Genomic DNA, 26893 nt, shown 5'->3' with positions numbered 1-26893 from the left:
ACAACAATGAAAACCTCGGACAGGAGGAAGAGCGCCGCCAGGTGGGCAGGCAGGTGTCTTGCTCGGCTGTGGCTTGGGGGCACTTTTTTCAGTGCTATTGTAACTTCAAACAGTCACTAAGCGAACTTTTGTAACTCGAAGACTACCTGCACTTTATCACTTTTTTCCTTTTTTTTTTTTTTTTGGTCATCAAGTTTTTGACACCTTGCTAGGCGACTGGGATGTTGCCATATCCTAAAAGTGGTACAATGAGTGAAAAGGTTGAAAAGCCCTGAATTAGGCCATTCATCTTTCTTGCCGAAGAAGGAGCCAGGGTAGGGGAACATTAGGCAGACTCACCTCGGGGCACAGTGCAGCAGGGCGAGGGCGGGGAGAAAGAAGATCGCCGACACCGGGTACAAGCGGGGCGGGTTTCTGGGGGTTTCTCCGCCTTGGGGAGGCGGAGAACTAAACCTGAGGGAAATAAAGGCTCTCGGCGCGAATGAGGTGGGAGAGAACAAAGATCCACCTCTGCAGTCGGTTTTACGGAGCGCGACCCTCCGATCCGGCCACCGTCCTTTCGCAGTCCCGGCCATGGGAGAAACTTTTCTACGCTGCCCGCTGCGCACTCCGCGTGGCCGGGTTTTGGTGTCGTTACCGCCGGGCGGCGAATTCCTGCTGGGCACTCCGGAGTTCGTAAACCAAGGGAGCGGTGAGTTTCTCCGCTCTTTTCTCCCATCCCGAATCGGGGGAAGTTGGGTGGTGCGTGCGCCTCCGAGATAGCCCTGATCTTTTAATGGTGGATGGGAAGACGGCCCAGGGAATGAGGGCTGCTGCCGATGCGCTCCTATCGGGTCTTGGATTAAGGGGAACACGGATCTCAACCCAATCCCAATTAGGAGCCTTTGGAAGGTGCCTTTTCCTTTGTGAATTTGTTCTCGCTTTCCTTCTTTCCTGCACCTTCTGAAGGAGTCAGCCTTCCCCCACCCGGCATCTTCAGAGATACTGAACTACAGTTCCCATCCCGTTTTGGCTGGGGGGGGGGGTTGTACTTCAGCAAGTGTCTCCACTCTGGGGGTGTTAAAAAGCAACATAGCTGAAGGGCACTTTGGAGGGAAAGTAGAAAGAGTGGCTGTATTTTCTGGTTTAGCAAAGCTATACTAGTCATATATAGAGTTGAAATTATCTGGGGCCTCTATTTACCATCCTAACCCACAATCCCATCAAGGGTGCTCCAGAATTCTGATATTTGTGATTCTTTGCTGCTCGGTGGACCCATCAATGCACCTTGGGTTTGGGGGTTAGGTATGCCAGCCAATGAGAATAAATGCCAGATGTTTTGTGCATCAAACTTCATTGTTGGCCAAAGCATGGGACTGTAGGAGTTGCATTCTGAGCATGAGATGGCTATCTTCTGATCAGCTGGGTTTTGAACTTCATAATATCTCCTTCTCCCTTATAACATACTGTTCTAGATGACTTTCCTGGATAAGATGTCCTGTCCAGACTAACAAAACCATCCCCCTCTCTATGTATCCAAACGCATGGGAACGGCAGACTTAGTCCCAAGGGGGCATAGGAAAATGGATTGGATATCACTACAGTTCTTTCCAATGTCCTTAACCTGTGAGGGAACAATACAGAACTCATTCTGTATTCATGTCATGCTGACTACTCTGAATGTGAATGACTCTCCAAGGCTTCCATGCTACTTAAAATGTGCTTAACTGGAAGACTGAGGGACTGATCTTGGAGATACTTGCAGGTAGTGTTTTTTGGAAGTATAATCCCTTTCTTCTATGCCTTGGCCTTAAGCAGCATATGAGCCATCCTTTTTAATATGGCCTTTATTTGTAAATTATATAATAGCTCCAGTCAGTTTATTCAGCTGCTGTGGGTACCAATTGTGCTTTTTTTCCAATGAATTTTAGCACTTGTTCTGCTATGGGTTTCACAAAAAATAGCCTATTAATGACAGGCAAGCTTGCATACTACAGCAGACAATGATTACCCCATGCAAGAGAAAGATTTCAGGAAGACTTGGTTGTGCTGTATGATTCACTTGCAAAGGCCGCAGGCAGGGGTGTTAGCAGGTGTCGTAAAAAAAAGTGACGATGACAGTTGCAAGAGTACAATCGAAATTCTGCCTCTTTTTAAAATGTGTTGCATATGCAATGCACATAAAAAATAAGCAAAGCTTTAATTGCACCATTGCAGCTGCAATCTTGATTTTTTTTTTTTATTTTTTTTTTTTGGGCCATACCCAGATGCGCAATAGTGAGATCCAGCAGACCTTTGGGAGATGAATGCATCTGAAATTATCTGCAGTATGGAAGTAGTTTTCTTGGAAGTTAACATGATAGGAAAAAGCTTACAGGAAGAAAATATTAGAAATCCAATATTACAGCTTTATATGCTACTTGAAGAAGCATCTATAGCTATTATAAAGAAAATATTAGAATCTAACATCTAGAGTCAGGCAAAGCCTTGTTACAACCAACTAAAATTGATGCAGTACTCAGATTAAAAGCAATAAAGGAAACATTTAAAATTAGGCCATTTGCCTATTTCATCAAAAACATTAATCAATACTTGGCCTTAATGACACCTAGCATTCAGGGAGAAAAAAATAATGGTATAATTCCTCTATCTCTGAAGATATGAAGGCCCTTAGTTCCAATTATTATCTTGCTGTAAGCACAGCACATAGACTCCTGACCTAATACAACGCAGAAATAAATCAGTAGTTCTCTCTTTATAACAATGAGACTAGTGGATATTTTTATTGGTGCATTTGGTAAAAAAGTAAATAAATAAACCAGGCCAAATAGTGTGGCATTTCCTAGGAGTTGGACTGAAGCTTTAAATGGTAAAGATGTCCTTCAGGATTTAGAAAATCAACTTTTTCTGAAGGCAGATTTTTTTTTCTTCTACCAGCATGTGAATTAGAAAATATTAGAGCGTTTTCCTACTCACTTTGAGCATTGACAAATAAAATGTAGAGTATCCCATTATGTTCTACCAAGATGTTAATTCTTAGTATGGGTGGGAATTAATTGAATTGTAATCCAAACATCTGGTAGAAACAAAGTTGGGGCAAACTCCCTCAAACTGAAGATCTGCTTTGGACCTCCTTGTTTTTAATTGTCATTAACAAAACAATGATTACATTATAACACTACAAGTATCAGTATAAAATGGTTACTATATATCAGTGTTTCCCAAACTTGACAATTTTAAGGCATGTGGACTTCAACTCCCAGAATTCCACAGCCAGTGTTGCTGGCTGTGGAATTCTGGGAGTTGAAGTCCTCATGCCTTAAAATTGTCAAGTTTGGGAAACACTGCTATATATATATAAAATAGCTGCTAATTTCAAACTTAAACATACTAAAATCATAACCATACTAACATCCCTTCAGCCTCTTTGTCATTGTAAGGAGAAACTGGTACTCAACCCATTTCAACCTGTTTCCTTCTAGCATCTGGACAAAAACAGGCCCCATGACTAAGAGGAGGGAGCAGCTTGAACTATGAATACTCATTGGCGTTGTTAATTGTTTTATCTGTACCCAGCTAATGATTGTACCCTGAAATGCTCGGTCTTGGTTAATATTTTTCCTAACTTAGCAGATAAACAAGGTAAAAATATCCACTCAGCTCTAAAATAGTTTCCTTCCTGCAGGTAATGATTATCTTGGCAGAACACTGAGGGAGTGTGAACTCAAAGGGGTGGGGGAATGTGTGTGCTGAGTTGCTTGAGCCTTTGACTAACAGTAAACTACCATTAAGAGTAGACTTTGGTCTGATCAACAACATCCTCTCTTAGCACTATCTGTGAATGAGTGCCTCTGGGAAAGCAAGTCTGTCTGAGCTTATAAGGCTCAGCAAGGTGTAATTTCATTTCAGTGAGGCCCCAGAGGAAAGACTCTGCCCCAGCTTACATTTTATAGAGGAGTAAGTCTGGTTGAGCCATCTATGTGTGTTGCTCTCTGCTTTCCCCCCCAATTCACTAGATGCCTCTCTGTGGTTCTTTTTAGTGTGCTAAAATTTCAGAGGAAAATAGGAATGATAATATTTAGGATTTTATGTAGTATATTTGAAGATTTCAGATGCCTTCATATCCATGGAACATGAGAGGGTGGCCTGGTTTGGAGACCTTTTTCTTTCCCCCTTTTTTGTACCTTTGGGGCAGCCTTGTTCTCATATAATAAGGAAGAATGGAAATGAGTCTCTGCAAAAGTTGCCGCTCCAGATTATTACAGATTGGCCAGTGCTAAAGGTCATCCCAGCCTCCTGGCATTAGTATTTCTCCACTTCTGGAGTAAAAAGTGTAGTCTTCAATAATAAACAAAGATAATTTAGCAGATCTAATGAAAAACAGCCAAATCTTTTCAGTATAATTGCCTCCTGGCCTCCAGTAAGAAATTAGAATTTCCTTTGTTGGAAGTCACCTTCTAAAGCAGGGCTTTTCAACCTTTTCACCCATTGTACCACCTTTAGGATATGGCAATATCCGAGTACCACCAGTCGCCTAGCAAGGTGTCAAAAACTTGATGACCAAAAAAAAAAAAGGAAAAAAGTGATAAAGTACAGGTAGTCCTCAACTTACAACAGTTCACTTAATGACTGTTCGAAGTTACAATGGCACTGAAAAAAGTGCCCCCAAGCCACAGCCGAGCAAGACACCTGCCTGCTTGCCCAGCGGAGCTCTTCTTCCTGTCCGAGGTTTTCACTGATGTGAGCATTTCTGTTGAGGATTGATAGCGGATGTGGGGTGGGGGGGTATTTGGTTTTTATTCCCCATGTCTGCTGGGTGGTTGCAGCAGGTTTTGGTCACTTCACATGACCCTGGGACATTGTGACCATCATAAATATGAATTAATTGCCAAGCATCTGAATGTAAATCACAAGACCCTGGAGATGCTGCAACATTCCAGCTGATGGGCGCTTCTTCTGGGCTCAGCAGAAGCGCCAGGATCAGTGCTGCTTTCCAGCTGATTGGTGCTTCTTCAGGGCTCAGCAGAAGCACCAAGATCAGCACCAAGCTCCAGCTGGAGCCTGGCACTGATCCTGGTGCTTCCGCTGAGCCCTGACAGCCCTGCAGCTCCAGCCATCTCTCGCTCAGGCTTGTGCGATGCTGCCACTGGTTCAGCTCATTCCGCTCCCCTGCTACCACTTTTCTAGGATGGTCGTGTACCACCTGCCAGGTGCCAATGTACCACAGGTGGTACCCGTACCACTGGTTGAAAAGCCCTGTTCTAGAGAAGGAAATATTTTGGGGGATATTAAAAAAGGCAGAATATTATATTTCCCCAAAGGATCTTAAAGGCAGAAAAGCAGGCCCAGTTTTTCTTAATAGCCCCAAACAGGAACTAAGCAGACCAGCTCTATAGAAATGCAGATTTGATAATCCCATTCAGAAAGACTGAGGCCCCATTCATGGGCAAATACAGGCAGAAGTCCATTCAAAATAAAATATTTTGAAATCCCTTGCAGCAAAACTGATAGCTAACAATAGCAGAGTGATAGGATTAGAATCAACAGCCCCTCATCCAAACATCCAACACAGGACATAGCCATCAACTACAGCCCCAGGAAAGCAGGACATGACCTTTAGGACATAATTGGATTAACCCATTACCATCAGAATACCAAAAGGGCACACTGAGGCTCAGGTCAAAGTTCATGCCACAGGAACAGGAACAACTCCAAATACAAAAGCCCAAGAAGGTATAAAAACCCACCACTCCCTGCTCCATGTGGTCAGCCGCCCCAGAAACAGGCTGCTGTCACTGAAGTTTCTGGCAACTCAATAAAGAACCTTCTTTCCAAACAGCCTCTATTTTGTTTATTCCTGGCTTGGACTGGATCCTGATGATTTTTCTTTCAACACCTTTAAGCTGAACACAATATTAAATTGATGAAGATTTTTGCTTAGCATCAAAAGACCTGAATAAGGCAGGACTGAAGTTAACCTGAACTCAAGAATGAAAAAATGCAATGCTACATTATCGTCTAATTTTATCTGGAGATGTTTAATTATTACAGAGAGTTTTTGGAAATTTCAACATGTGGTACTTGAAACATATGAATTTCACTTTTCCATTCATTTGTATAATTTTTAAATGCTAAGCAATAGAAAGAACAAAGATCATGGTTGATATAATATCCTTTATATGAATATTAGTGTCAGAGAATTAAGAGGCACCTTTTAGATTAATCATGTACACACACACACACAGAGAGAGAGAGAGAGAGAGAGATGCCCTATCTAAATTAAAGCATACAAAACAGATGGTGACTAGGTTTTCTTCCTGTATCGTACATTCATTATTTTGTGTGCTGCATCATGGAACCATGGAGGAACAATGATATACCTTGAAGAGTGCTTAAATGAAACATTCCCAACTCTTTCCAAATCATCCTCATTGCTCTCTAAGGTTCTAGTCCTGCTGCCCAGAACTGGACACAGTACTCAAAAATGGGTTGACTAAATCACAGAATAAAGTAAAATTTGCGTGATTCAAAAACTACACTTCTATTGATGCAGCCTAAAACTTTGATCATCTTTTTTGCAACCATGTAATGCTGAGGACTTGTATGTTATTTGTAGTCAATTACTACTTCAACTGCTTTTGCACTAGTATTATTGTCAAGCCTGGCTATTTAATTTCTAGTTCTCATAACCTTGTATTTGAATTGTGATATTTGATTCTTTTATGGTATTCTGGAGAATTCTTTATTTGAATAATTGTGTCTTCAAACTAGATGGAATGTCTAACATATTCTGAGAACACAGAAGATGGAGCAAGACAGTAGAGAACTGGACCATTAAAGAAAGAAACCATAGTTCATTAGAGGGGGGAAATATGAAAAAGAAACTCAGGGTAATTCCACTTTAAGCATGCTAGGTACAAGTTGATCTGGAGAATTGCTTTAGGATGCTTTCAATATTTTATTACATTATCCTAATAGCAATAAAGCTCATTCCAGAAATCCAAGGGGTTTTCATTTCCTGAATTTGCCAATTTCAAATGAAAAAAAAGGTAGACAAAGAAAAGATTGATTCTGACTTAGAAAAATGGGATATGGTTAGAGTAGGTAATACCTCTTTAAGGAAAGTTCAAATTTTATTTACCTTGAAGAAGGAAGTGGTTTGCTCCTTGCTGGGAATAAAAAATTATTTTTAGGACATTTGCAATTTGTATTTGAATTTGTACCATGCAGTAATTAATGCTCATTCTTAGGTAAGAATCATTTAAGGGTGCTCTATCTATTTTCTCTAAATAGCCTCAAACTTTGCAGTACCAAATTTATTGGTTTATTTATCCTCCCTCCTGAGCTTCAGCACTGTCCCTCTTTAAAGCGTCCTACCAGTTCTGTGAGGGTCTCCATAGATCACAACTATAAAAAAGACTTCACCATTCTTCTCTCAGATGCCTCAGTCTGTAGTCAGCAAATTATATGTCTGCCAGTAGTGGTGTTAGAGTAACAGATAGTGACAGAGGAAACACCACTTCCATAACAAGATGGAGGAAAATAGTGGTAAATGAGATGTACAACACCTCTGAAGTAAAAAGGGGTTTGAAGGGCTGCCACAAAGAAGGGAGGGTCAACCTATTTTCCAAAGCACCAGAAAGCAAGAAAAAGAGACAGTGGACTAATCAAGGAGAGAAGCAACCTAAAACTAAGATGAAATTTCCTAACAGTGGGAACAATCAACCAGTGGAATGGCTTGCCTTCAGAAACCGTGGGTGCTCCATCACTGGAGGCTTTTAAGAAAACACTGGACAGCCATTTGTCTGTCCAGTCTCCTAACCCTTCCAGTTCTGTTATTCGGTTATTCAAGCCAAGTCTAAGGCAAAGTTGCATTTTGAGGAAGACAAAGCTAACACCTAGCTTGACTAAGGATAATCCCTGTTCTCTGTTTATGTTTTACCTGGCATTGGATGGCACTTAATCAATAAAACAACATGTTATGGATTAAAGCCATAAACTCATTTTTGTGTTCTAATGGAATTGTAAGTGCTCAGCTCTGTATTTGGAACACTTTTGTTGGAGCCATTTTGTTAGTTCCGTATCCACAGCCCTTTGCTCATACTTTTATTTAAAAAATGCCATGTTAGTGGTTACCACAACTCTTCTCTAACCTCATCTTGGCTATGAGGGCCAAGAGGCTTCTAACTCCTGCTTTTTGTCCTTTGCTCAGTCTTTTTGCAGAAAATAATGACAAAAGTATTGTTAAGAGGAACCACCTTCACCCAAGGTTTCCTGGCTTGGGCCCAAGTTAACTCAAAGCTTGTTGTGTTTGCAAGTACTTCCCCTGAGACTGACATCAGTGCCAGGTGCAGAGGGGAAAGAGAGGAGATGGAAGAGATGAGTTTCAAGGTTTTTTACCAACTGAGGATGGGGTTGGATTTCACAAAGCAGACGTAAAACATACTTTACAGTTTCCATCACAGCAGTTTCCCTCCAGCAAACACATTTGGATCCCAGAACGGGTTTTTCAGGTTGAAGCCCCTCTGGGTCAAGCCATAGTAGTTTTAATGGTCTGGGAAAATCCTGATAGGCAACGAGTTAAAAACAGAATATTACTGGCCTGACCAGAATTTTCATTCACCTGGCCAACTGCCGGAAAGGGAAGAATTTAAACTCTTAAAAATGGCATCGTCAGTTATCTTATTTTCCGTAATATGGAATCAGTTGTAAAAAAAGAGAAGAGAAGGAGGAGTTTGGGGAAGAGGCTCTCCATACACAATAACCTTTGGTTTTGACAGCTTTCAGCTGGGAGAAAGAGCTTTTCTTCTGACAGAAGGATGTGTATTTTGTGAAACTTTGGGACTTAGAGCACTTTATTGTGAAGAGGTGTAGGAAATTTTTCTTTTGATACAGAGCAGAAGGACTGTAGGTGAAATCGGGCCCCTCAAAATAGTAATAAATCATTCTGTGATGTTATGAATGGACCAGTAGTAGTGGCTCTGGTTTTATGAGAAATCTCCATTCCATTTATGAAATTCCTGTCACCCAAACAGAGGTAATTAATAGGATTGCTAGCTTTCAACTCTTAAGGTTTTAGCTTCTTCAGGATCCCCTGTAAAGGGATTAAATCTCTGGATATAAGGGAAGGGAAGAAGTTATACTTCTGAACTTTTGAAGATCTTGGATCAGCTTGGTTAGGTGCTTGGTGAGGTCTGCAATTCTCTAATGGTCTTATCACCAGATCCTGGAGCCCCCTCATTCTGTAGCTTTCCTTCCCTGAACTTATTGGATATATGACAAAGCAAATAAGCAATAATCTCCAAGCATCTTGTCTTCTCCTTTTAGGAGTGCAAATGGTAAGCACAGGGAAGAGGAATGAGCAAAAAACTTGATAAAAAAATTCCCTGAGGGTTTCTTAAAGTCCCCTTAAAGCTGAAAAACCTGAGCTCCGAATGCTAGCTTTCCTACTGACAAATGTTTTTTAATCTCTATCTCTTGATGAACAGAGTGGGTTCTCCTCCAAGTAATCCTTTTCTATGAATTGCCAGTCAACCAGCATTCAAGAGTGAGCAGTTGAATGACAGATTGTGACAATTTTAGTGGTGGTGTACTATTGAAAAGCTCTCTACTGTAGAAGCAGATCAGGAAGAAAAGACAAATACATGGATTTAGCCCTCAGACTAAAACAAGTTTTTATCAAGGCTTCTAAGAATTATTATCATTTCTGCTGCCAAGCTTTAAATGTTTAATTTTATTTCTGATTTTAACTGTATTAATGTTGCATACACATACCGAACCCACACTCACAGCTGTTGAAGAAGCACAAAGACAGGACAGAAATTCCACATATAAAGATTAGCAAAGCAACTTTCTTCTCTCCTTTCCAGATGAAGGATTCTGCATTCCCATCCAGGAGATGGTTGCTGTGAGGCTTGGAGTAGCCAGTAACAGAAAGGAGGTTTTGGAATCGACTAGGGATGAAAACTCTTTCACAGGTGAGTCAGAAGGATCCAGGTTTAGAGCGTGGTTCTTAACCTGGGCAATGTTGCCCGCCAGGGGGCGATTTCATTTTTCAGGGGGGCAATGGAACGAAAAGGGGTGACATGGGAGCGAAGGAATGAAAAGGGAGCGATATGGGGACGATAGAGCGAGACATTTTGGGGACTTTTTTGTACAATGAATTGCTTTATATTTGTCGTACAAAAACATCAGATCGCTCACTATTAGTGGATTGAATTGTGTTTTCAAATGTTCCTCCAGCTAGCTTCAGTACAGAACGCCGTACATATGTGAATACGCATCACTTATCTTCATGCGCGTTGTGCAGCAGCCTCTACCTATACAGTGGCACGCCATTGGCCAAAATATGGGAGATATGGGAAAAAGACTGGAAATAAATTATTTGCATCGATATGTCCTGATGACAATTTTAAAGAAAACAAAAAAAGTGTTTGCATCAATTGAAGAATTATTTCCAATGTTGTGATTGAGAGGTTATGTTGGAGGAGGGGGGCGATGACAACTTCCTCATTGGCTCAAGGGGGCGATTTGTTCAAAAAGGTTAAGAACCACTGGTTTAGAGCATCTAGGTAGCTGGGTATTATTATGTATAATGAGGGTCACAAAAATCAAGTAAAAAAAATGAAATCTGATGGGCTACAACTTTGGTTGCGTGCTGAGACACCTCATCTATCAGGGGAGTCCATTTTTGTTCAGAACAATTCTTCTAAATAAGTCGTGGTCCTTGTTTCTTATTACTTTCATTGACTGCAGGAGAAGAGTGGAGAGACAACAAATAGTGTTTACACTATGAAGGCCAGACCCAAAGCTGCACTTCTCTAGTTTACATACTCTAAGCTAGGTTTACAGGCTTTGCGGCAAAAGATTCAAGGACAAGGCTGAATTAAGATTTTTTTTTTTTTTATCATCTGTTTCTCAGCCTTGGATGTTGAAGGTACAGTGTGTTATGGGAATCCAGTTATTTTTAGTGTGTTGAAGCAAGTCATCATGTTGAGCTATAATACAGTTTCTCTTTGGTGACACAGTGTCTTATATGAACACAGTAACTGTAGTTGGTTAGTTTGGTCTTTAAGAGTTATATGAACTTAGCTAATACAGTCAGCATCATCTTTCCCTGAAACGTAACCAGGAAATTCAGGAAGTAGGAATTCAGAATTAGACCCAATGTAACCTGACGTTTGCTGGTGACTTTGGACTTTTTGCAGCCCAATTTTTCAATATGTTGGTCTATGATTGTAATAAAGTTTTGATTTGATTTGATGAATGCTTTGTATGCTACTTGGAGCTCCTGGTGAAAAGGCAAGATATAAATCTGAGAGCTGAATAATAATACAATTATTCAAGATATTTGCATGCATGTGTAAATAAAGATGCATAATTTCACATGCAAAATAGATTCATGACATCCCAAGCAATCGCTCAATCTGATCCTGCTCATAAATCCTCTAACAATCACCCTAATGTTCTCTTCCCCGCTCTTTCTTTCTTTCTTTTTAGTTTTTTTTATACAGCGGGAAAAAGGAGAGTTTTGGAACCTTGGGGTGTTGGAGTTCACTGCCCCATCCACATCTCAGCTAGCAACACGCTGGGTCACCGCCCTTCGGATCTGGATTCATCATCATGGTCAGTTCCTAGCCCAGCTGAAGTTTTCCTGGCCTTCTTAGGTGTGGCTACCATGCAAAGACAGGCCGCATATACACTGGTAGGGTGTGGCTTCCAAGAAGGAACCAGGGAACCGCTCTTAATTGCAAGTAGTGCAGTGTCAGTCCTGCAAGGTAGATTAGATCAGGAAATGAAATGAATTATTCTTAGTAGTAAAGGAAAAGTACTTTTTTTTTTACTTCTATAAACATTTATACAACCTCCAGTTATTCAATACTATGTCGCCTGGGTCTCCCTCCTTATCTGCTCCTTCTTCTTCCATCTAAATTGATGTTAACTATCTTTTAACCATATTCTCTTTTCAGCCAATCATAAAAAGTTCCCCAGATTTCATAGTAGTCTGACTCTGTCTTATCTTTAATTGTCATTGTTAGTCTATTCATTTCTGCACATTCCAGTATTTTCCCAATCACCTCTCCCTCTGGGGGGGGCTTTCAGTGCTTTCCAATTTTGTGCAAACACAATCCTGGCTGCCGTAATTACATGAATAATTAAATATGTTTTTTCTTTATTGTATTTCTCTGGTAGAATATCCAACAGGAATATTTCTGGTCTTAGTTCTATACGTTGTTGTATCATCTTTTCTATCCATGTTCTAATTATATTCCAATAAGTTTTAGCTTCTACACACGTCCACCACATATGGTAGAAGGAACCTGGTATCTGATGACATTTCCAACATTTCATAGACCTGTCCTTAAACATTTTAGCTAATCTTTCAGGAGACATGTGCCATCTGTAAAACATTTTGTACATATTTTCTTTATACGCAGTCGCCATTGTCAATTTATAGTTTCTTTCCCATAGTTGCTGCCATCTATCTAATTCAATTGTGTATCCAAAATTCCTTGTCCATTTTATCATTGTCTCTTTCACTTGTTCCTTCTGTAACTCCATATGTAGTAGATAACTGTACATTTTTTAATCCATTTTTCTTCCGTTCCTGTATTTCATCTAACTCTATTGTCCCCAAATTAACACCATCTATTTTAACATCTTTTTCATATCTAGATTGTATTTGCGTTCTCATGTACCAATCCATCTTTATTCCTTGTTCCTCTAATTGTTGTTTGGTGTCAGAATCCAATCATATTTCATCTTTAATTATCAAATATAGAAACTCCCAATTCTGCCTTCTTTGGATTCTGCCATAAGAGGGAGAGAAGGGGGAGAACAAAGGGGCTTTATGGCCCTCACTTCCTTCAGTAGACTTCAAAGAGCTGAATGCTGAATGTGTGTTTATTGTAACCTATTGTAACCTCAAAGCGTTAACACCAGAGAACATTAGCATTAACAAAGAAGAGTATTTGCCTTTCATGTAGTTATCTGAAGTCTCCATCCAGACGGAAGAAAGAAGAAACGGGGTGGAATTGTGATACTTGAAACTATCACTGGGAAGGGGGGTTGATTGGGTGGGACTACTGGGGAACCCCTTAAAACCTTGAATGGGAGAGCTTGGACCCCAAGTCCTGTCTAGCATGCCTGCAACCATTTTCTCTTAATAAAGGATTCCTGTTGGAAGAACTATTCCAAGAGTTCTGTCTTCTTAAGATGCAAAGTGGGGTGGGTCCTTACATTAGACAGGACTTGCAAAATTAATCCACCTGGAAGGTAGACCCTTGCCGGGGGATTTTGCAAAAATTTACCATGTCAGACAACGAAGCAAGAGAGGGAGAAAACTCCCTGGAAAGAGAGCCGCTGACCCAGTTGGAACCTTGCCAGATGTTGGGATCCGAGAGGCCAGATTTCTCAGAAGAAGAAGTGGTGGAGACACAGGACCACAAGCCTCACTGGTCGATGGGCGTTGGAAAGAAAAGCGAGTGGGGAAAGGAATCAAGAAAAGTGACCCTGAGACGGGGGACCAAGCAACCAGAATGGAAGCAGGAGATGGAGAAATCCCTGCACGCAAGTGAAGAGGGAGGAAGCTGTATGCCGTACTCAGACTGGATCCTAGAGAAAGCTATTGACCTGATGAAGAGAACTCTCAGCTCCCTAGGAGAGGAGATTCCTGAGCCCTACGCCCGCCCCAGTTCCTGGAGCCACAAAGGGAGAGACACCGAGGGGGACGTGGAACCTGCAACCCCAGGGACATTTACTGATCCAGGAGCTCCCACCCCCTACCGGACCACAGATGGAAATCTGGACGGAAGACAATACCACCCACAATGGAGGCACCGATCCATTCCAAGACGTCCACCGTTGGAGGTGAAATTCAAAGGGGAGCCAACACGCTTGGGGTTTTTCCTAACCCACGTCCTCAGCTACATGGAGGAATATGGGCAGGACATCCCCAGCGACAAAGCCCGCATCCGGATCGTGCAATCTGCCCTGGATGGACCAGCTGCAGATTGGGTGGTGAACATGCATGACTCCAATGCCCCAGAACTCAGTAACTTCAACCGTTTCATGTCCTCGTTGAGAAGACGATTTGAAGACCCCCTGGCTGATCGCAAAGCCCGTGAAAGAATAACAACGATGAGCCAGGGCAAACGCCCAGTGGCTGAGTATACACAAGAATTCCGAGCCATTGCCAGCAAACTGAATTGGCCAGAAGACATCCTCCTTGGCCGTTTCAAAGACGGACTAAACGATGATCTATATGATGCTTGCCTGCCCCGAGGAGACCCACATCGACTTGAGGAATGGTACGTCTTGGCAGAGGAAGCAGAGATCGACATATTGAAGAGGCATCGCAGAGGAAAACAATGGAGCCGCCCCCCGCCTGAGCTGACACACCAACCGGTGAAATCATCGGATACAGCCAAGAAGCAGATGGGGTGTTTCAAGTGCGGAAGAGAAGGGCATCGAGCTGTAGAATGCCGCTCAAAGGCCCCCCAGCACAACCCAGACAGCTCCCCAATCAACAAACCCAGAGGGTATTCAGCTAAGCCAAAAGAAACAGCCATGAAAATGATGGAAATTGCAGAAACCCCCACCTCTGCTCACCAAGGGGAAAGAATTCCAGCCTACACCACAGGGATGGTGGATGCCTCAGATGACAGCTCGGAAGGCGAACCCCTGGTAAGTGGACGCATCACACCCATCTTCAAAACAGTGACTATATTAATCCCCCCCCATGCCCGAAGCTGTGAAGGTGAAAGCCTTAATAGACTCTGGCTGCACCCGCTGCCTCATTAGCCCAACACTAGTGGGGAATCTGGGCATCCCATCCAGGAGACTGGAACAACCAATCTCATTTGGCCAGCTAGATGGATCCATAGCAGGGGGGGTGCCAGCTACACTAGCCACTTTGCCAATACATCTCTCCCTGGGCAACCATGAAGAGGACTTAACGTTTGTGGTGACCCCAGGTATGGAATGCCCAATGATTCTAGGGAGGGAATGGTTGAAAAAATGGAACCCCTGGGTAAATTGGAGGACGACAGAAATCAAATTCCCGAAGGGGGACCCTATGGACTTAAAACCCCAAGAGAGGCTACCAGAATCAAGAATAGAAAAAGCATCCATAGGAGAGGAAAAAAGATTAACAGAAATAACAGAGGAATATAGGGACCTTGCTGAAGTCTTCAGTGAGGAGAGGGCGAATGAGCTTCCCCCCCACCGACCCACAGACTGTACCATTGAATTCAAGCCTGGGGCAAAACTCCCGAAACCCAGATTATACTCCATGAGCCAAAAGGAGAAGGAGGAAATGGAAAGATTTATAAAAAAAAACCTGGAGAGAGGTTTCATTGAACCAGCTAAGCCTAAAGTGGCTGCCCCGGTCCTTTTTAGAGAGAAGAAGGATGGCTCTTTATGTTTATGCGTGGATTATAGGGCCCTGAACACAATCAGTGAAAGCAACCTATACCCGCTGCCCCTCATGAAAGACATGCTGTCACACCTATCGAAAGGGAAAATTTTTTCTAAACTAGACTTAAGGGAAGCTTACTATCGCGTGAGAATCAAGGAAGGGGACGAATGGAAGACTGCATTTAACTGCCCCATGGGGTGCTATCAATTCAAAGTCTTGCCATTTGGATTACAAGGGGCCCTGCAGTCTTTATGCAATTAATCAATGACGTTCTAAGGGAGCACCTGTTTAAGGGGGTCCTTGTTTACTTGGACGACATTCTTATCTTTACCGAAACAAAAGAAGAACACGTCAAACTTGTCAGAGCGGTTTTAAAGAAGCTGCGAGCCGCTCACCTATATGCCAAACTCTCAAAATGCGAATTCCACCAGGAAAGGATAGACTACCTAGGCTATCGCATATCCCCACAGGGCATTGAAATGGACCCAGAGAAGGTCAAAGCAGTACTAAATTGGGCACCACCCCGCACAAGAAAGCAACTACAAAGTTTCCTGGGCTTTGCAAATTTTTACCGCCCAATTCATCCCCTCATTTGCACAGATAGCCTTGCCCCTCACTAACTTACTAAAAACGAAGGGAAACATCCTCAGTAAAACCTAGCCAGCCACTAACATGGACAATGGAGTGCCAAGCAGCGTTTGAGAGACTAAAGAGACTTTTTTCTGCCGAACCAGTACTAAGGCACCCAGACATGGACAAGCCCTTCATAATACAGGCAGATGCAAGTGATGTGGCAGTGGGGGCTGTGCTATTACAAGAAAATGATGATGCAGTATTGCAACCCTGTGCATATACATCCAAGAAACTCACGGAAACAGAACAGCGCTGGCCCGTATGGGAGAAGGAGGCTTATGGGATACATTGGGCATTACTCACATGGCGACAGTTCCTGGAAGGCAACAAAATCCCCTTCCAGGTGTGGACTGATCACAAAAATTTGGAAGCCCTGAAAACTTCCAGGAAACTCAATCCCAAACAAGCCCGCTGGTCCCAGCATTTTCACCAATTCCAATTTAAGCTCAAACATTTACCAGGAAGAAAGAACTTCTGGCAGATGCACTATCTCGCATGCCCCAATATAACAGCGCACGAACCACAGACCTCTAGACCAATAATGGCAGAAGTCACAACTGGCAGCACCAGTAACCACAAGAACCCAAGCCAAATTAAAACCACAACTGGACAGCCAAACTGGGATTGAATTCAGAAAAAGTTTGGAAACAGATGATTGGTTCCAGAAAAACAAACATGTGTGCACAATGAGAGACGGATTGCCTTGGGTAGGGGAAAAGTTATATATACCAACAACTCAAAGACTAACTTTCATGCAACTTTGCCATGACACAAAATCAGCAGGGCATTTTGGATTTGTAAAAACTTTACACTTAATTAAACGGCAATTTTGGTGGCCATCAATAAAAAAGGACATAGAAAGTTATGTTGCCAGCTGCCCAACCTGTGCATCAGCAAAGAGGTTGCAAGGGAAATCGCCAGGGCTGTTACAACCAGTGGCAAGTCCCTCAGCCCCCTGGAGGGAAATAGCCATGGATTTTATAGTGGAATTGCCTGAAAGCAATGGGAATACTGTTATCTGGACAGTCACGGACCTATTTTCCAAACAGGTGCACTTTATCCCTTGCCAAAAAATTCCCACTGCAAAGGCCTTAGCAAAACTTTTCATCCAGCACATTTACAGATTGCACGGGGCACCCCAACGCATCATCTCTGATAGGGGAGTGCAATTTACGTCTGCATTTGGAAGGAATTTTTATCCCTCTTAGGGACCACTCAGGGATTGACATCTAGCCACCACCCTCAAGGAGATGGACAAGCGGAACGGTGCCAGTCGGTACTTGAGCAATATTTGAGATGTTTTTTAAATTTCCAACAGAGTGATTGGACGGACTTACTTCCTTTTGCAGAAGTTGCCTACAATAATGCAGTCCACTCCAGCACAGGCTACACTCCTTTTCAAATAGCCAACGGCCAAAGTTTCAACCCTATGCCAGAGTTAACCCCAAAAGAACCAACGATCCCTTCACTGAAAGAATGGATGGAAAACCTACAAAACACCTGGCCAATAGTCAGAAAATCACTAGATGAAGCTAGGCGGGCATACAAAGCACAAGCCGATAAAAAAAGGGTTGAGCCTACACCATTCATTATAGGAGAAATGGTGTACTTATCTACAAAATACCTAAAGTCCCTACAGCCCTGTAAAAAACTTGGACCAAAATATATAGGACCTTTTCCAATTAAAAGGATCATAAATCCAGTAACAGTAGAATTAGAATTACCCAAAAACCTCAGGCAAATACACCCAATTTTTCATTGCAGCCTGCTGAAAAGAGAGCATCAGTCACCTCTACGGCCAAAAATCCCCCCCCACCACCTCCAATCATGGTGGAGGGGGAACAACACTTCGAAATAAAAGAGATCCTTGACTCTAGGAGATATCATGGAACAACTCAGTACCTAGTTGCCTGGAAACACCTCCCTGCCTCACAAAATGAGTGGGTCCATAAACGTCACGTCAGAGCCCCAAAGCTATTGAAGAAGTTTCACACAGAGTATCCTAACAAGCCTAACTAAATTTTATACTTGTGTTTTCTTTCAGGTGGATCTCTCTTATTTTTAAGAGGGGCCGGATGTCAGAATCCAATCATATTTCATCTTTAATTATCAAATATAGAAACTCCCAATTCTGCCTTCTTTGGATTCTGCCATAAGAGGGAGAGAAGGGGGAGAACAAAGGGGCTTTATGGCCCTCACTTCCTTCAGTAGACTTCAAAGAGCTGAATGCTGAATGTGTGTTTATTGTAACCTATTGTAACCTCAAAGCGTTAACACCAGAGAACATTAGCATTAACAAAGAAGAGTATTTGCCTTTCATGTAGTTATCTGAAGTCTCCATCCAGACGGAAGAAAGAAGAAACGGGGTGGAATTGTGATACTTGAAACTATCACTGGGAAGGGGGGTTGATTGGGTGGGACTACTGGGGAACCCCTTAAAACCTTGAATGGGAGAGCTTGGACCCCAAGTCCTGTCTAGCATGCCTGCAACCATTTTCTCTTAATAAAGGATTCCTGTTGGAAGAACTATTCCAAGAGTTCTGTCTTCTTAAGATGCAAAGTGGGGTGGGTCCTTACATTTGGTTTTCAACTCCCCCATATCTGTTAATAAGTCTTTATATCTTATAATGTTTCCCATGTTAAACATATTGGGGTGTATTAGCGCCTCCATAGTTGAGAGCCAATTTGGAATCTTCAAATAATGGTTTCTCTTTACTTTCTCCCAGACCACAAATAAAGAATTCCAAAGGAAAAGTACTTCATACAGGGTGTGCTCAAAGGGCATCTGTATTTTTTTTTCTTTTGAACATCACTGAAAATATAGTATTGAGTTGGTGTTAAATGAAGTCTTACCCTGAAGAAGGCAACTGCCTGATCTTGTTCAGGCTGGGAATCTAAGTCAGGTTGAGCCAGGTTAGTCGGTGGATGGGAGGCTCCCACAAATACCAGGACTGAAGACTAGATTCTGAAAGAAAGCAATAGCAAGTCACTTCCACATGTTGCCGAGCAAACTCAGCAACTTGAAGGAGCCTTTTTGCTCTGACCTTTCAACTCTGACACAAAATGACAGTTAGTGCAATCCTCCTTGTTCTGCAGCAGAGTTTTTGTGAATACAAGCTATAAGGGAACAAAGAGAGAGCTCTTTCTTCATGCACTCTTAAGGTATTGATTGACTACGGAGAGAATCCAAATGCTGGACTAAATGGAACTTTGATCTCATCCTTCAGTCATTTACCTTTCCCTTCCTTCTGCTCCAGGTGTTACACGGCCCAAGAGTCTCCTTGTCTTCATCAATCCAGTGGGGGGACGTAAGCGAGCAATGGAGATCTATCAGAGTCAAGTGGCTCCACTGTTTGCCCTGGCTGGGATCCATGCACAAGTTGTGAGTGAGTCCCATTATCTTCCTCCACCATTCCCTCTTTCCTTCCCAGTGTGGACTTTTTATTTCCAGGGGCTTCCAACTTTCCTGTTGCTCTATCCTTTATCTGAGTCTTATAATAGCAATAGCACTTAAAAATAGCAATAGCACTTAGACTTCTATACCATTTCACAGTGCTTTACAGCACTTTCTGAGCGGTTTACAAATATTAGCATATTGCCCCCAACAATCTGGATCCTCATTATACCAACCTTGGAAGGATGGAAGGTTGAGTCAATCTAGAGGTGGTCGGGATCGAACTCCTGGCTGTGGGCAGAGTTAGCCTGCAATACTGCATTCTAACCACTGCACCACCACGGCTCCTAATAAACCAGTGGTTCTCAACCTTTTTAATGCCGCGACCCCCAACTGGTCGTAAGTCGAGGACTACTCAACTGGTCGCAAGTCGAGGACTACTCAACTGGTGCAGCACCATTTGCAGAATGGGACTTTTGGCAGGCTCAGCAGGGCAGAGACAGTCTGGACAATTCCTATTGGCTTTCGAAAGCCAATAGAATTAGACTCTATTCAAGAGAGTCTATTCTATTGGCTTTCAAAAGCCAATAGAATAAAAGGGAGTAGCACAGCTAAGGAAAAGGGGGAAAAAATGGCGGACTGCGTTGTTTGGCGACCCCTCTGAAATGGTCGTTCGACCCCAAATGGGGTCCCGACCCACAGGTTGAGAACCACTGTAATAAACAGTCTCCTGCTTTCTTCCTGTTTCCATCTTCTCAGAGACCTGCCATGCGAATGAGGCTCGTGATTACATCCTACAGCAAGATCTCTGTGGCTTCGATGGGTAAGTTTTTTTGTCTTAGTTTGCCTGCATCTGTATTGCCTGCTTTCTGAGGAAATTTGTGCCTTTAGTTCAATCTGGGCTAACCATTCAGTTCAATCAATGGCATCTTCCCCAACCTGTTGCCCTCCATTTCTCCTGGGACTGCAATACGCTGTACCCTCCAGCATGGGATTACATTTGGAGAGCACAAAGTTGGCCAAAACTATTCTTTGAAAACCAAATGATCTGCTCCAAACAGACATTAGGGGTCCCACAAAACAAGGGCTGTAAAGCAGATACATTTTCCAATGATTTGAATGCAAAAAAAGGAAGAAACCAACCTATTTGTTTTTTTTTCCCCAGGTTTGTCTGCCAGTCAAACCATGGAGAGAACTTCTAGCTAATTCCAAATGCTGTAATTCATTAATTCATTCACTGTCAGGTTTAGCCCAAGAATGAGGTAGAACAATCCAGCCAAGGTTCAGTTCCTTATTTGTTTATACACAATAAACAGACTCTTGCCAGACTAAACCCTTACTTCTCTCACCCAAGGGGATATCCCCTGGGAGATTCTGAGGAGTGGCTATCCTAGCTCTCTTCCTCTGCCTCCTATCCAGCTCCAGGTTGTGCTGCTTCTTGTCTCACCCCACACCTTGAAATGTGCTCTATCCTTCCTGGGAAATTGCTGTTTCACTGTAGTCCCTCACATCCCCTTCCCATTCAAAGGCACTATCTCTCACATTCACAACTAGATTATAAAACTGAAGTCAGAACTGAAGAAGCTTCTTGGATGAGAAACGAAATGTCTTCCTCAAGGAAAAAAACTGTCCAGTTGCCTTTGGGAAAAACACCTTTGAGACAACCATGACCTGGATGACGGAGAATCTCCATAGACATTATAAAGCCAGATTAGATACTTGATTGTACCATAAGTAGGCTAAAAATGGATTCTTAAAAAATACTATAGTTAGAAAAATGTTTAGATATTATGAACATTAGACATTTGATTTAAATCTGGTTTCTGAATCAATTTAAAAACACGAATATTTCTGGCCTTCTTTGCAAATTAAATTTTTTTAAAAAATTCTGAAAGATGTTACAAAAAGGTTTTTAATATATGTATATGCATGTATTTGCATTTTTAGTTTATTTAGAATATTTGTATTGTCTCCCATCTTAAAACACTTTGCAGGCAACAGCAATAAAACCCCAGAAGTATATTTTAAAAATAATAAAACTGTAAAAACAAAACTAAAAGGTCTTTATTGTGGCCCCAACAATCCACCCAAGATACACTCAGTCTACCCCAGTGCCTGGGTAAAAAAGCTAGGTCCTAATGGCCTTTTGGAAAGCTAAAATGGTGGAGGCCTGCTAAGTAACTAGGGGTGGGAAGGGTATTCCATAAGGTAGGAGCAGCTATGGTAAAGTCATGCTTCTCAGGTCCTGGTAGAAGGCAGCTTTTCAGGGAAGGGACCCAGAGGATGTCTATCCTCTCTGATCTGGTAGGAGAGGCAGATACTCTCAGGGAGAGTCAGTCCCACAAATAACCTACAGTAGTCCAGTGGCATGCAGGAAGTTGGTAGCCATCACCTTGAATTGCAGCCAGCAGGAAACTGGGAGCCAGTGCAGCTCATGCAACCAAGGTATAATATGTGAATCTATAAATATGTGGCACTGTGAACGCTGCTGTGTCCTGGACCACTTTCTAAGTGGTTTTCAAGGGAAGCCAAGTGCATTGCAGTAATCAAACAGTGTGAGTGACCACATGCAAAGCCTCCTGCTCTGGGAAAGAGCTCAGTTGGTGCTCAAGCCCCCTCCCTACCCATGGCTGCCAGCTAATCGAATAGCAGGCTTGATTCAAGAAGGACTCCCAGACTGCAGACTAGATCAGTCCAGGAAGTGCAACCCCAACCAGAATCAGAGATGACACATCACCAGACCCCGTGTGTGCGTGTGTGTGTGAGAGAGAGAGAAAAACCCAAAGCCACTGTGTCTTGGAAAGACCGAGGGCGAAATATAACAGTTAAATATTGCAGCTAAACTCAATCAAAAGAATTTTGAAATTTAAAAAAAAAAACATAGTTACTAAAATACAGGGAAAAAAGTATGCAGTATGCATTTTGCATGAACAGAATCTCCCCCCTCCCCGCAAATATTACCAGCTCCAGTTCCAATTATGATGTGTGGGATTTAAGATTCCTTCTGATATGAATCTGACTTTGAGCATTTGGGGTCTAATTAGTGTCCATGAACTTCCTTGGATTGTATTGCTGGAAGGAGATAAAACAGTGTAAGAGGAAGTAAAGAAGAAGAATACATGGTAGAAAAATAAAATGTCTGAGAGCTGTCGTGGCTGAATGTTGCTCCCCATCAGAGCTTCTGCCACTTAATTCTACTCACAGCATTAAGGGGTCATGAGCAACTCCAGAGGACATTTTTGCTCCATGCCACTCAACATTTATGTAAACAGGCACTGCAGTGTCCTTGCCCCTCATGGAAGTGGGGAGAAATGGGAGAATTCCCATCATTTGCTTAGAAGGGGCCAATAAAGGCAGTTGCTTTGGATCCTGACTACAGATAGCCCTCAAATTATGATCGGTTGCTTAGCAAGCGTTCAAAGTTACGATGGACACCTGGAAAGCTATTTGCAGACAGTTTTGAAGTTCTGATGCTGCTTCCCCTCCCCTCACAGTCACATGACCACATTTTGGACTCATGGCAACTGCCCAGAATTATAGCCATTTGCAATATCCCACGATCACCTGACCGTGATTTACATTTTTGCCAGAAACCAATGTTTATTTCTGGCAAAAACCAGCCCATCGTGAACAGTTGGTTCACTTAACAACTATGGTGCTTGCTTAACAACTGCCACAATAAAAGGTTGTAAAATTGGGTCCAATCATGTAGTGGACTGCTTTACAGCCATCATGACTTACAAGCCTAATTACCAGGCTCAGTTACAATAGAAAGTTGAGGATTATCTGCAACTTGGCTTATTACCTGTGTCCCATTCCAGGCTGGTGAGTGTGGGAGGCGATGGCACATTCAATGAAGTAATGCACGCCTTAATCGACCGAACCCAGCAAAAGGCAGGGGAGCTCAAAGAGGACTTTGATGCAGAGCTTCTGTCCCCAAGACTTCGTATTGGCATCATTCCTGCAGGTAAGGCCAATAGCTCCCCCAGAGTAAGACTTGAGGCTTCTTTAAGAGCTGGGAAATAACGACTAAAACTTTAATCCAAGATTCTGGGGGGAAACAGGTAGACTTCTGAGCTATTTTCCAGCAGTTGGGTGATAGGATGCCTTCTGTTTCTACTCCAGGTTCTACAGATTGTGTCTGCTTTGCAACCGTGGGAACAAATGACCCTATCACTTCTGCTCTGCACATCGTTATAGGTCAGTGATGGCGAACCTTTTAGAGACCGAGTGCTCCGCCCCCACTCCACCCCTGCCCTGCCCCTGCCCCGCCCCCACCCTGCCTGCCCGTAGGGCCATTCACTGCCTCCAGGGCCCGCCACAGATCACCCAGGCAGCCCAACAGTGCCATGGCGGTCACGCCCTCTGCCTGCACCCCGCAGCATCAACTGCGGGATGGGGTGTGAGGGCAGAGTCTTGTCTATGCTGCCTGGCTGCCATGTCCTTGGCTGCGCTGCTTCGTGTGGGCCACACTTGGGGGCGACTCTCCTCCAGGGGGGCTGCTGGTGAGGAGGGAATCGTGGGGGGAGGTGAGGCTGGGGCAACGGCACATGTGCCCAGAGACGGCTCTGAGTGCCGCCTCTGGCACGTGTGCCATAGGTTCGTCACCACTGCTATAGGTGCATAACTAGCACACACTAACCATCTGTGGTTGTTGAGAGTATAGTCCTTAAAACTGCCCTGAGTAGGGAATTTTGGAAAGCCAGATTTGGAAGTAAATCATCTGTAGAGTAAGCATGAAAATGGTCTCATCACTGGTCATACCCTTGCAATAAAAAGAACTCGGGTGGGTGTTTTCCTTCCAGTGTCTTTCCCATGGGCCTTTCTTTCCTTCCCAGGGGACAGCCAGCCTCTGGATGTCTGCAGCATTTGGCATGATGGGATGCTTTTACGCTACTCCGTCTCCCTAGCTGGTTACGGTTTCTATGGCGATGTAGTGAGCACCAGTGAGAAGCACCGTTGGTTGGGGCCAGCGCGCTACACCTTTGCAGGTATCATTCAGCAGAAGAAGAAACCAGCCAGATAAAGGGAGCTGGGAGAGGGGAAGGAAAATGCAGACCCATAAAATGAAATTCTTCTTGATGGGCTTGAAAGAAATACAGGCTCAAGGGGCCTACTAAGAGAGTACTCCTCTGTGCCCAGACAGTTTTAAATTCCAATTCTCAGGAATGACTGAAATATTTTTGAAATAGACGCGATGCTATTTGAGCAGTGGTGTTTCAGGAAAAAACATGATCACTTATTTTTATTTATTTACTCCATATCTGTCGAATATGATACAAGTTTAGTTCCCCCCATCTCAGTCTTTTTGAAAAGGCACAAAAGCTGTTTATTGCAACAACAGCTATGATTTCTGTGTCAGTTGCCCAATTCTTCCAAAACCGTTGTCACATGATACTACAAATTATCTTCTTTTCTGTATCCTTCACCATTCAACAGCTGCTGACTTAAAACATGGCCATGATGCTCCAGAATTAAACAAAAGAACCTAAGAGGGGTGGTGGTGTGTGCTTGTGTAAATGTGCGAACACACCCAGCCCAAACCCTCCCTTCATTTATTTCCTCTTTCAGGAGTCAAAGCAGTGCTAAGCAACCACAGCTATGAAGGCACTGTGGAATTCCAGTTAGCAGCGTCAGAGGACACCAGTCCACGGGATCAATCACGCTGCCGGTCAGGGTATGTTGTGATGGGAAACTGCCACAATGGGGTTTACAACCATGGGCAAAGTCCAGGAGCACAGCTGCAGAAAGGGGTGGAGCAGCTTTCTCCAATTCCAATAATATTTTGGACTACAGACCCCATGATTCCCAGCTGGCTACGAATCATGAAAACCAGCTGGCTGCAATGCATTAAGAGGACTAAGTGGGGAAGAATACACGATCAGATTATAACACTAGCTCTCCTTTTCAGCTGCATGGTCTGTTCTGAGTCTAGCAAAAACCTTCTGAATGGAAGCGAGGAAGAACGTTCTTTGGAATACACAAAGCAGGCAGGTAAAATCTTTTTTTAATAGCAAAGGATTGACACTGAAAATTAATCTTGCTGTAAATTAATCTTGAAAATTAATTAACTGAAAATCAATTTGCTGTAATCCTTCTGATAAGAAGCCTTTAAGGCAGTGTTTGTCACGCAGGACCAACCTGTGTCAGTTACTGGAACAGAGGTTTAATCTTCTGAGCTTTTGAATTTGTGTTAGAGCCCATTCTCAAGAGAGAAGTTCCCTGAGGATGATGTCCAGCATGAGGCTGAAAGCTCAGAAGATTAAGCCTCTGGTCCCAATGACTGGTCCCAGATTAGATCCTGCAACATTATCCTGGGACAGGTACATTTGCCTTCATTCATGAGTGTTTGTCATTCATAGCAATTTTTAAGATCAGACTTCAACTCCCAGAATTCTCCAGCCAGCATGCTAAGAGTTGAAGTCCATTAACTTAAAGTTGCTGAGGTTGAGAAATACTGCCATAAGTGAGCATTTTTGGCTCATCACCCTCACCCCCTTCATAGTGGGCTAGCCTGGGGCCAAGAGTGTGCATCTCACCCTGGATCACAGGCCAAACTTTTATAGTATTCAAATCTAATCTTAGTCCACTTGGCTGCACCAGTTCTCTGTGGTGCACGGGCAATGAGGCCTCAAATCTGACAAGCCAAGTTGATTGATGTATGAGAGATGCAAAATCTATATATAATCCAGCTATTACTTGTCACAGAATCTGCTTTTACTAGCATTTTTTTTTAAAAGCAAGCTATGCACAATCAAAGGTCTGATTATATTTCCAGCTCGTGTCGTGTTAGATTGGTCAAATTTGATTTAGGATTTAGGAACTAGTCTCCCTTGTCTGAAGCTGGTTGACATTCATGATGGGCAAGTTCCATGTAGTTGAGATGGAGATGGCATCTATGAACCCTGTGATTATTAAATAAAAGTACAGAATCCTGACTCAGAGGGCATTTGGATGCTCTGCTGCCTGAATGCTTTCCTCCCCACCCCCAGGTTAAGTTGCCAAAATGTATTGCAGATTGCCAAATTACAGTGAGATGGGTTTTTTTAAAAAAAGTAATAAAATAGGTGTGCAAAGAAGAAATAACATAGACCAGTGGTGGCGAACCTATGGCACGTGTGCCAGAGGCAGCACAGAGCCCTCTCTGTGGGTACACACACCATGCCCTGGAGATGGCAACCGTCCTTCATCAACCAGCCACCCGCTAACTCGCCAAGGTCCCATGTGGCCGGATGCATCCCAGCACCCATGCATTTGCTGGCCGCTTTGTGCAGCCGCCCTGGTCCCTGCCTCACCTGGATCTCCCCCAGCCCTGCCTGACCCCCACAGGCGCCCCTCCCCACGAGCAACATCATGACCACGCCCACCTTGGCCACACCCACCCTGCCATGACCACCACAGCCACGTCCACCCAATGGGCCACGCCCACCTGGCACCCAGCGATAAATAAGTGAGTTTTGGATTGCAGT

General features: G+C 43.2%; 1 protein-coding gene across 1 annotated transcript in view; it reads left to right on the top strand.

Annotated features, from left to right (window-relative positions):
• Positions 1-205: 205 nt before the first annotated feature.
• The window catches only part of LOC120301262 (ceramide kinase-like), a 30830-nt gene continuing 4142 nt past the window's right edge, over positions 206-26893 (top strand). The window contains exons 1-10 of the mRNA XM_039328256.1: positions 206-691; positions 9849-9956; positions 11479-11604; positions 19288-19416; positions 20184-20247; positions 23246-23391; positions 23550-23624; positions 24263-24415; positions 24996-25101; positions 25336-25418. Coding sequence (XP_039184190.1) covers positions 574-691; positions 9849-9956; positions 11479-11604; positions 19288-19416; positions 20184-20247; positions 23246-23391; positions 23550-23624; positions 24263-24415; positions 24996-25101; positions 25336-25418 — 1108 coding nt within the window. The 5' untranslated portion in view covers positions 206-573. The remainder of the gene's footprint in view (positions 692-9848; positions 9957-11478; positions 11605-19287; positions 19417-20183; positions 20248-23245; positions 23392-23549; positions 23625-24262; positions 24416-24995; positions 25102-25335; positions 25419-26893) is intronic.

The sequence above is a fragment of the Crotalus tigris genome, unplaced genomic scaffold, assembly GCF_016545835.1.
Source record: "Crotalus tigris isolate CLP2741 ecotype Arizona unplaced genomic scaffold, ASM1654583v1 scf7180000024375.2447938, whole genome shotgun sequence".
Lineage (NCBI taxonomy): Eukaryota > Metazoa > Chordata > Lepidosauria > Squamata > Viperidae > Crotalus > Crotalus tigris.
This window is presented reverse-complemented; position numbering and strand designations above follow the sequence as displayed.